The sequence below is a fragment of the Leopardus geoffroyi genome, chromosome C3 (assembly GCF_018350155.1).
Source record: "Leopardus geoffroyi isolate Oge1 chromosome C3, O.geoffroyi_Oge1_pat1.0, whole genome shotgun sequence".
In the NCBI taxonomy this organism is placed as follows: Eukaryota; Metazoa; Chordata; class Mammalia; order Carnivora; family Felidae; genus Leopardus; species Leopardus geoffroyi.
In genome coordinates, this window is record NC_059338.1 from 3739018 (window position 1) to 3750037 (window position 11020).

The 11020-nt window shown below is 46.2% G+C and overlaps 1 protein-coding gene across 2 annotated transcripts in view; it reads right to left on the bottom strand.

The window, feature by feature from the left end:
* The window catches only part of SPTA1 (spectrin alpha, erythrocytic 1), a 66239-nt gene extending 56575 nt beyond the window's left edge, over window positions 1-9664 (bottom strand). For both annotated transcript variants that reach the window (XM_045454839.1, XM_045454838.1), the window contains exons 1-7: window positions 9356-9664; window positions 8135-8374; window positions 6233-6358; window positions 4185-4325; window positions 3311-3457; window positions 1135-1268; window positions 435-579 (exon numbers count right to left, since the gene is read on the bottom strand). In XM_045454839.1, the coding sequence (XP_045310795.1) occupies window positions 435-579; window positions 1135-1268; window positions 3311-3457; window positions 4185-4325; window positions 6233-6358; window positions 8135-8371 (930 nt within the window). In that variant the 5' untranslated portion in view covers window positions 8372-8374; window positions 9356-9664. The remainder of the gene's footprint in view (window positions 1-434; window positions 580-1134; window positions 1269-3310; window positions 3458-4184; window positions 4326-6232; window positions 6359-8134; window positions 8375-9355) is intronic.
* Window positions 9665-11020: the final 1356 nt, after the last annotated feature.

An 11020-nucleotide genomic window follows, 5' to 3' on the forward strand; every position in this document is an offset into this window, starting at 1 on the left:
GAGAGAGACAGAGCATGAACGGGGGAGGGGCAGAGAGAGAGGGAGACACAGAATTGGAAACAGGCTCCAGGCTCTGAGCCATCAGCCCAGAGCCTGACGCGGGGCTCGAACTCACGGACTGCGAGATCGTGACCTGGCTGAAGTCGGACGCTTAACCGACTGCGCCACCCAGGCGCCCCTTTTTTTGTTTTTAAATCACGAAATTCATTGCAAAAAAAACACAAGACTATATAAAAGTCTGTGTATCTTTAAAGAAAACTAAAGGATATCCAGTGGCCATGTATAAGTCACGAACTAGAACAAGAAGAATATTCAGGGCCGAGGAATTTCTCCCTCATTGAAATAATGAACTTACTGCGTCCTCTGGAGGCAAGATGGCCAGCAAATACCTCTTCTAGCCCAGGAGGCTGGCCGTTCTTCCAGCAGTGGCTTACCTTGTCCTGCATGACTGCAAGGTTCCTCTCAAGACGTTTGTGACTGTGGAACAGCGCCTCAGAGCTAATGAGATCTTTGCCATAGTCCTCAGAGGTGAGTTGAGGCTCCTTCTCTTTGATCCACTGGACGGCCTCCGTCACATCCCTGCCAGACAGCCACATGAGCTCCAACAAAGAAGACGTCAGGAATTACAGGGCAAACAACACACACGGCAAAGACCGCCCTGGTCCACTCGGCTAGCAATTACCTGGAATTCCTACTCACTATCGAAGAGCAATGCAAAGAGTTCTTGCTCTTAATGGCTTCCATTGACATGTAGGGGCCTGGGCATCTCCCTGGTCATTGGGCCTCTGCATATACTTCCCATATCTGGGTCAGCTCTTAAGGAGTCTTTCTTCTTCCCGACTCAACCTTCCACTCCCATCCAGCTCGTAATATGCTTTCCTTGCCTCTGCAGTCTTTCTCTCGCTAATTCACCTGAGCTACTTTTATAGCTTTAGGCTCCAGTCATCACACGCTTGGCCGCGGGGTGGGTCACAGCTGTCTTAACTACGCTCTCCCTTGCTGCCTTAAATGCAAGCACATGATTTCCCTTGGTTTGAGGGATTGGCCGGTAATTGCCAGCAGCAGACAGAGGCTGGCACAATTAGATGTGGCGCTGTCGTAGACTTTCCCATAACGTGCGGGCCAGATTCGTACCTTTTGAATCGCTGGAGGTCTGCAGCATTGGCCAGTGTCTCCTGTCGCTGCCCAGCCAGGCTGAGGAGACGCTTCCAGGCAGTGTTCACCTCATCCTGCTTTAGCTTAATCAAGGGCAGGTCAGGATGTTTCTCCTGTGGGAGGGGACCAGTGCGGGCGTGAGGCAAAGCTGAGATTATTCCAAAAATCATTTGACATTTCTCATTTCACGCTAGTTCGTACTTTGCCAGGCATGGAGAACGACCTTTTGGCCAGATCCCAATCTTCACCTTAGCCCTGCTCCCTAGCTTTAACCCGATCCACATTGCCAAAATCTAGAGGCCAAGCAGCCAGATACGGTCTCTTTCACTCGCAGCCCTGGGGTACCCTATTAACACACATTGCCCAGCCATGGTGTTATTTTCAGAATTCCACCTTGTTGGTGCCTGCTAATCCCCTGAAAATCCTGAAAACCAAGGAAGAAACAGCCCCGTCTGTGAAATACGACTTTATTTTCCAAAACTCTGCTACTGGGGTTCTTAACTCCTCTCGGGTCCTGACGCCTTCGAGAATCTACTGAGAGATTATACAAAATTATACACACATGTATCCACATTTAATTTTGGAGAAAAACTTCATGGGTTGCTGCAAAGCATCTGAAGCACTGAGATTAATGAATACTAGGTTAAGTTAACAGCATCAGCCTACGTTGACACTTGGCACTTTTGAGTAGTTCCCACGTGTCTGTCTTTCTGCTCCTCCTATCCCTGTCTCTTCACATTTCCATTCCCAATTCTGAAGCTGCTCCAGATGGGATTTTCGAGCCTCTCCTTCCTGGCTAGATGGTCCTTTCTGTTTGGCGCTGTGTGGGTCCCAGTCCAAAAGAGCAGAGGACGCACTCTAAGCCGTGTTGATCCTTCCCGTGGTAGGTTAGATAAATGGCCATGCTATTTTACCAGGAAGCCTTCCTTTCGAGACCTGAAGTCCGTTTCCTCACGCTTTGGATCTGGGTTGGCCTATGACTCGCTTACCATAGAATGTGCCAGAAACGATACGAGTTCCTGTACTTTCAGCTCTAACCTTTGGAACGCTGACACATAAACAAACATGAAAGACCGTGTGGAGAAACCCCTCATTATCCTCGCCAAGGCCGCAGACGTGGGGGCAAGGCCGTTTTAGACCCTCCGCCCCAACTGAGCCACCAAATAAACTGCAGCCACTTAAGAAACCCAGGTGGGACCAGGAGCATTGTCTAGCGGAACAGCTGAACCACTGAACCCGGAAGAAGTAACACGTTTGTTGTTTTCAGTTTTGTGACGGTTTGTGAGATAGCACCGAATAACTAAACAACTTCCACAACAAGACAAAGGTGGCAGAGAGAGAAAATTTAGAGACTGTTGGAAACGTGGCCTGGAAAAAAACTGAGAGTCAGTTACTTTCCCCCCCTCAGGTACCCATTCGTCCTGAAATCTCGGTTCTGTTAGTACAGAAAGATCGTTGCCATTCTGGAGATGCAGTGAGGGTGAGACCACGTGGAAAAGCACAACAGCCAACGCTTGGAGTTTCGAATTCCTTTGTATCCACATAAAATTTCCTTTATATCCACATAAAATTTCCTTTATATACAAATAAAACCAGGCTGGCTTCCCGGTTTTCTTGGCACATCCTACAGTTATGTAGCCCCACACTGAATTGTTTGCTCAGATATTGAAAGCTTATTTAAACATTTTCTTAAGTAAAGGAAGGTAAATCTGCCTCCCTTCTCCTTCCGCCACCCACAAACATCATGTATAATGACATCGTCCATATTACAATAGCCCACCATTATTTCACATCCTTTGCTGCTTTGTTCGGGTTCTTCTTCACGAAAAGGGTGCTGCATAAAACTGAGTGGTTGACCGATTGGTGTTCCGCACAGGAGTTACCCGGTTGCGGGTCTCATTCCTCTGCGCGTGTGCACAGGCACACCCACAGGTGTGAACACATACGCTCTCCCTCCCAGTCACGCCTCTATTTGCACAGACTGGCAAGGGATGGACCCGGACAGGAGAGGAAGTTGCCCCGGACCTGTCACGACAAGGACACGCAGCCTTGTTTCCTCCCGATGCCCGTGTCCCTCACGTCCCACCTGCTGATGGCGGGAGGCTTTGGCTATCAGGAGCCCTTCCCTGCATTGACCCTCTGCTCCCCATCTCACCTCGGCACACTGGTTGGCATACTGGTTCATTCCATCCAGTTTTCTTTTCTGAGTTTCCAGGTCCGCCTGGAACTCCTCAAACTTCTTATGCAGAACCTCTGTGCGTTCCCAGTCCTCACCCAACTCCGCTGACGTCACTATAGCCTCCTGTGGACCAGGAAAGTCTGCTGAGTCACCGGCAAACGTTTCAGAATTCCTGCAGTTCAAATGCCCCAAACCATTGCCCGCACTCCCCGGAAATCTCAGAAGGAGGGGCTGATGGGACCTGGGAGAGACCTTGAGGAAAGAGCCAGAAGCAGGAGCGAGTGTCCGGAGGGAGCACTCTGTCCCAGGGCATGGCACTCGTTGAGGTAATCTTCCAGAAAGACCAGGGACATGGTTGGCCAAGGCTCCCGGAAGCACCCTTTGTACTTTGGAACATGAGAAATAAATTCATCCTGGTTCTGCTCACGTCAACACACTGAGTATCCTCAAAAGGGCTGCGCTACGCACTTACTTGCTTACTTGTTATCTTCAGCCCTAACTACGGGATCATTCTTTCAGTGTCTAGAAAAATAGTTACAGGTACTGAGAGGCAGCCCTTAGGGAAGGAGCAGGCAACACCGCCAGCCTGGACCCAGAGTCAGAGCAAAAATTCAGGAGAAGGAGCTGAGGGGCACGGAAAGTAGCCGGGGACAGGCCGGGAGCACTTCCCCCCCACATTGCAATGTCAGTGGTCTCCAGGATACCCCCACATCTCTGCCAAAATTCCTACTTTCCGGGAACAGGGTCCAGGAACAGGCACCCAGACTGGTTTACAAATAGCCTGCGTTCAACGGCCGCGGGGTGCCTGGGACGCAAACGGGAAGTCCTCTGTGTCCTGCGCGGTCCCCACCTTGTCTCCGATCCACTCCAAGGTGTCGGCGCACTCCTGCAGGTACTGCTGTAGACGCAGGGCCCGCAGCAACAGGGCGCCCCTCTCCCGGGTCAGCTCCAGAAGGAGGTCCCACAGCGTGCGTAGCTGTTCCAGATGGGCCTTTGGGAAGAGAGGCAAAAACCGCTCAGACACCGCACCTGCCTAGGGCAGCTGGGGCAGGTGCACACTCCACCGGGGGCAGGGGGGCTGGATAAAAATGTCATCCGCTCGTGCATTAAGGGCTCCACAAACATTTACAGGCGGAAATCGACGTGCACGGGATGTGCTGCTAAACCAGGCCAGATGTGATCTGCCACGAGAGAAAAAAATGTAAACGTGCTTTGAGGTTTTACAGGATGAAATGATTGCCGACCACAAGACAGGAGGCCACAAAGATTCATGGAAGAGTGCTCATGTGCACTGAACCTTGAGGAACAGATAGGATTTGGAAAGGTCCATGATAGGCAGAGGGCGTTCTAAGTACTGGCCAAGTCGAAGAAGAAACTTAGCACGAACTGTTTGCCAGAAGGAGTGAGAGTTACAGTTTTGCTAACTTGTAGTGGAAATTCGTGGCACCAAAACCGTAAGAGAATTTTTGGACTATGCAGTCGAAGGCTTTGATGCCAGGTTAGCTTAGAAGATCATGTATTACATAACTTGAAAAGCTGAAGGCATTGTCTGTGTTATGTCCACAAGAATCTTATATTTTCCAACTGGTCCGTTGCATAAGGTAGCACACAGACCACACTTCTCTCCGAATCCTATAGCTGTGCAGTCTGATGGAGCACGGTGAGTCCAATAGTTGTGAAAAGGTTTCGAACGTGGCTCAGATATTGTAATTGATGTAGGGGATCTGTGGCACACAAAGCTGTGAATAACACAAAAACGATTTCAATTGTACACCAATAGGTACGTTTTGAGATTTTCCTTGTTACAGACTCTTCTTTCCAATAAGGTTCTCTTCTGGTTAAAGTCTGTGTTCTCTGACCATATTTTGTTGACAGTAAAATGGACCAGAATTTGTATGCTAAATGTGGAAACACTAGACCCAATTTTTAAATATGTAACGTAAATCTGGGCTGACGCTTCCAAAACAAAACAAAAAAACTCAGTGAAAAAAAGAAAAAAGAAAGAAAGAAAGAAAGATCTCACTCATGCAGAAGAGATCCTGAAGTGACTTTATCAACACAAGCATGTTGGAAGAGTGTGTGAATGAAGTCAGAAAAGAGTTGATCTGTTAGTAATGGATTCCAAAGGGGTGATGGTCTTCAGTCCTCAGTGTTCAGGGAGGACTTTCTGAAGGCGGGATTTGGGGAGCAGATGTACAGAACTACGATAGTAGTCACAGCATGTGGGCTGTGAAGAGAAGGAGGCATCACAGACAGACAGGTATTTCAGAGAAGATTCAAACGGCAGAGCATCCCTTGTTTGAAGAGTCTAAGGAACATGGACCCTGAGGTCAGAAGAAATAATCAGAAATGACATTTGGGAGGGGCCCCCGGGTGGCTCAGTTGGTTGAACGCCTGACTCTTGATTTTGGCTCAGGTCATGATCCCAGGGTCATGGGATCAAGCCCCGCGTCGGGCTCCACAATGAGCATGGAGCCTGCTTGGGATTCTCTCTCTCTCCCTTTGTCCCTCCCCCACTCACACCCTGTCTCTGTAAAAAAAGAAAAATTAAAAAAAAAATTAAAAAAAAATGAAATGACATTTGGGGAGGCCAAGTCATCTGGGACACGTGGAACTGGGTTGAAAAGGACTTGATCTGCAGCGAAGTTATCCTGCGGTGGTCAAGGAGGAGTGTGATGCTATCCCAGGATAGCTTTTGTGTCATAGCTCTTTTCCCACCCCAGGAACAGGAGGACGTCCCGTCATTTTTCCTGCCCCACCCCAGTAGAAGATCAGAGGCAGGAACCCCGGTTCTCAAGCCAGCTGCATCTAGCTGCATACCTGGCATAATCAATGAAAACTCTGATAACGTTATAAAAAGTTGGACTCATCTCTTCCAGAGTCATGTCGTACAGTTACCTTGGTGTCCTCATGGGCAAAATGCCCCTCGGCAAACCGGGTTTCCCTGATCTCTTCCAGTTCAGGAATGACCCTGGACTTTGCTTGCACTTCTGCTTCCAAGGATTCATGCTTCCGATACTTGCCCTGAAGTGTAGAAGTCAGAGGACAAGGTTACAGAGACAGAAGGAGGCAAACCGCAAGAGACTCTTGAAACCTGAGAATAAACTGGAGGTGGATGGGGGGTGGGGGGAGGGGAAAGTGGGTGAGGGGCATGGAGGAGGGCACCTGTGGGGATGAGCACTGGGTGTGGTCTGGAAACCAATTTGACGGTAAATTTCATATTTTAAAAAATAAATAAAACAAAAACGTGTAAAAAATAAAAAGTGAATTAAAACTTTATTTTTATTTTTTTTTTCAACGTTTATTTATTTTTGGGACAGAGAGAGACAGAGCATGAACGGGGGAGGGGCAGAGAGAGGGAGACACAGAATCGGAAACAGGCTCCAGGCTCTGAGCCATCAGCCCAGAGCCTGACGCGGGGCTCGAACTCCCGGACCGCGAGATCGTGACCTGGCTGAAGTCGGACGCCCAACCGACTGCGCCACCCAGGCGCCCCTAAAACTTTAAAAGTAAAGATAAAACAAAGTATGGGTATACTTAAAAAAAAAAAGAAATCAGAGGACATGGCTAATGAAGCCTAGCGTCCCTGGGTCCTAAAAATGTTCTTCTGTTCCTTTTTTTACTTTCGGGCGGAACTACTTGCTTCCCAACCTAGATTAAGTGGTAACCCGTGCTCAGGGCTGGAGGAGTCACATCCTACAAGAAATGGTCACTCCTGGCCCCCCCAGGCTCAAAGTCAAGGGCCACAGAGAAATGTTTTGTCCTCTTCCCATCGCCTTTGGGGAGTTTCCAGTAAATACCCTCCATCGCCATCGGTGGGAATGAGAAGATGCCCCACATTTGTTCCTCTTCAGAAAAGAGGAAGTAAGTGCTATGGAAAGTTGAACGCAATGAGGAAAGGATTATTACAATAATGGCTTTTTTGTGATTGAGATGTTTTTGCTTCTCAGATTATGCTGTTATTGGCCTATATAAATGGATGCACTTAATCCATATCACTTTGTTCTTGACCCAGTGCTTCCCCTCCAACATCAAGTACCCTTTTTAGGCAGGTTACCTTTTCTCCTGGTCGTGACTCTGTCACATGCTGTAGGACAAGGAGGAGAGGAGCTTCCACCAAAGCTCTCCTCCTGACACCTGTCAAGTGGACTTATGAAGGGCATGGGTAGCCCCTTGGGAGAAACCCAGGAAAAATTCCACTCTACTCCTATCCTTCTGAGCAGGGTGGAGGGCAACTGATTCTGAGGCACTGACGTTTCTTCACCTCAAAATATTAAAATCACAGAGTGTGTCATAAATTCTTTGAACTCTCAGTCACTGTTTCGCTCATGGCTTAATTTCAGATTCAGGATACATTCATAGAGGGGCGCCTGGGTGGCTCATCAGTTAAGTGCCCAACTCCTGGTTTCAGCTCAGGTCATGATCTCATGGTTTGTGAGTTCGAGCCCTATGTTGGGCTCTGAGCTGACAGGGCAGAGCCCGCTTGGGATTCTCTCTCTCTCCCTCTGTCTCTGACCCTCCCATTCTCTCTCTCTCTCTGTCTCTCTCTCAAAAATAAATAAATGAACTTAAAAAAAAAAAAGAATACATTCATAGAGCGAGTTTCGCTTGTAAATAAGGCACTGAGGCTTGAGAAGTGAAAGACACGGGCCATTTAGAAACAGAATTATGGTCCCTAATGGGTAGTCTGATCTTTCTGTGACATTATCGCCTGACAGTTAACTAACTAGGCACTTACAAGAATGTTACCCTCCCTGGAGATCTCAGGGTCTGCTCTGGGGAAGTCAAACGACTGAGTACCTGTATGTTAGTTAGATCTTTGTAGCTCTTATCATCTGCAATCTTGAGTTTCTCCAAGATCCACTTCTCTAGGTCATCTGCATCCCGTCTGAAAACCTGGTAATGATAGGACTCTTCGAGCTTCTGACCCCTCTCCGCAACCAGCTCCTTGAACCTCTGGTACCGAGTCAGCACCTCCCGACGTCTCTCCTGGATCGCCTCCGCGGTTTCTAGCACCTTTGGGCCACTAGTCTCCATAGCCTGAAAGTTAAAAATCTTCTCTTACTGGTGCTCAAATCTCTATGATGTCCCTTTTGTATGTACCAAGGCCTTTACTCATGTGGGACTTAGATTCAGATGTCTTGAAGCCTGTTGTTATTAGGGTCCAGTGTATCTACATAATTTCAACCTTATCTAGCTACCCTCTTGGCTAATAATTTTTTAGCACTCAGGACATTCTTCCAACTTTTCACATAAATGTGTGCCAACATCTATTACATTCTATAAATTAAGACATATATAAATATAAATATATATATAAATTAATTAGGATATATAATATATACATTCTGTATATAAATTAAGTCAAAATTAATCTTCTCCACTTTTTTATTTGCTTTATATTTACAAACACTACAAACAAAGAGTTCAGCACATCTTTTATCCAATTATCATACATTTCAAATTATTAGCATCTCAGTAATTGGCTTCCGCAACATAAAAGATTATACTGTTAAACACCATAAGTGGGACCAACCTGTTTAGGGCTATAACTTGAAAAATCTCCATAGGATTACCTTCATTCATCTGGATGTGGGCACAGTTTCCCCTAGCTTACCTCCGCCAGGACACTGAATATCAAGTTCAAATTTTAATCTTCCTCTGAAATATAATTGCTACTCTGTATATCGCTTTTACTACTTGGGCTACAGAATCGACTCATTCTCTACAGACCCAGATCTTTCTTGTGTACTATTTTGCTCCAAGTTCTCTACTTGTTCCATATACAGACCCGTGTAAATGGGTCATCGCTAGATTTTCATGCTATAGAGCCACAAGCTTAAGGTCGTGGTTTAAAACGGGATACTCACAAGAAGAGAGTCAAAATCAATCTTCTCTACCTCTTAAAAGCCAAGAAACAATGCTTACAGATTCTGTCCAAGACGGTACAGAAAGGTCAAACGAGACTGCTTTCCTCATTGTATCAATGACAAACTGTACCAGAAAGAATTCCATACTCACGGTTTCCTTTGGAAAGTGTTTCACTTTTCGTAAAGGTCAAGAACCTGGCAAGACAAAATGTTTCCAGAAGAGAGAGGAATAGAGAGAAAGAGAGAGAGAATTCACCTGGAATTGTTCAGTCTTCTTCCGATAAAGATGAAAGAAATGGTACACATGTGGAAGAGTCAAAAAGAAAAAAAAAAAGAAAGAAAAGAAAAGCCCTGGGCCCAGACTCCCGCCAGCTAGAGTCTCTGTTATCTTCAGAAGGCAGGAGACACGTTCAGCAGAGGCAGCTGTTAACTTGTGCAGTCGCTGGGTGACTCAGCGGTTCAGAGACTGTAGGCAGCTCTAAAAGTTTCTCAGGAGGAACTATTTCCTATTTCATAGGAAATAAAAGGAGGGTTTTTTCTTTAAATGAAAAGTTAGAAAGCAAACACCATTACAGATAGACGTAAGATAAAGAAGCCGTGTTATGATTCTGTGTTGTTTCTTTGACTCGTCTTAGATGCTATGTCTGCGAATGGCAAATCATGAAGGAATTCTGGGTCGTCCGCTCTCTGGACTCTGCAGAATTACAAGAACTTGGGGGCACACATAGGTTCTTGTTCCAACCCATCTCTAGGAAATACAACTCAACCACTCCATGAAAACACAGAAGCAGATTTTTAATAGCCCTGAAATCAGTAAGATATGCTAATTCTTGCCATAGAGCCTTTATGAAAATAGGAAGAAAATTGTATTCCTGGTCTTCCAGGCTGGGTTTTTAAAAATCTCATTCAGCCGTTCCCTTAACCATTTAAATGGAAGGGATGGAGGAAGGAAGATATGTGTGTGTTTATTCGTATTTCATGAAGCAAAAATGAGCATACCTCATTTGACAAACGAATAAAATATCTGAGAATGGGACAGAGTTCTAAAATGGGGGATAAAAGTCATCGTGTTTTATGAATTGTTTGTAATGGAGTGTAAAGGAAGCAGAAACAGTTCTCCAAAGGCATAGCCCTTTTTGGCCACGTTACAAAAATGAAACAAACAAAGAGAAAATACGGGGATGGTTTCAGATCCTCCTACAAAGCAGGGGACGGCCCAAGCCAAGTATGTGACCCACACTTCATTCCAGGTTGGATCCACCTTGAATAACCAAGCGTTCATAGTCTATTAAGGTACAACGAGGTTCTATACCTCTGATTTCCCTCTTCCCTCTTCTTCACCCAAAACAACTGAGAGAGCTTCAAATTCTCTTCTTGAACGTCTAGTCTTACTTTACTTTTCCATACAGTTTCATTCTATTCAAATCAAACAGGGTACTCAACGCGGCAACACAAATCTTAGTGGATGTGTTACATCACGTGCACCAAGGAACCTGTGACTGGAGTTGAGGTGGACAGGACATTTAAAAACTTTTATGTAAGATGTAAGGACCACCATCAATTATCCTATCTTCAGGTACATATAATTTATATGTTGGCATGATCAATTCACATTGACTTCCAATCTTTAGAGGATTCTGGGAAGCAGGGATTATCATCCCCATTTTTATATGAGAACAGAGGTGGTGTCTGAGAGGGATCCCATCCCATGGCTTTCAGTTTGGGTGCGTGTAAACAAAGAGTCAAGTCCCCATGAGGAACACCGTTATGCCACCCTGCCCTCCATCTGTTCTAGCCAAGCTCCTCTTAATCCATC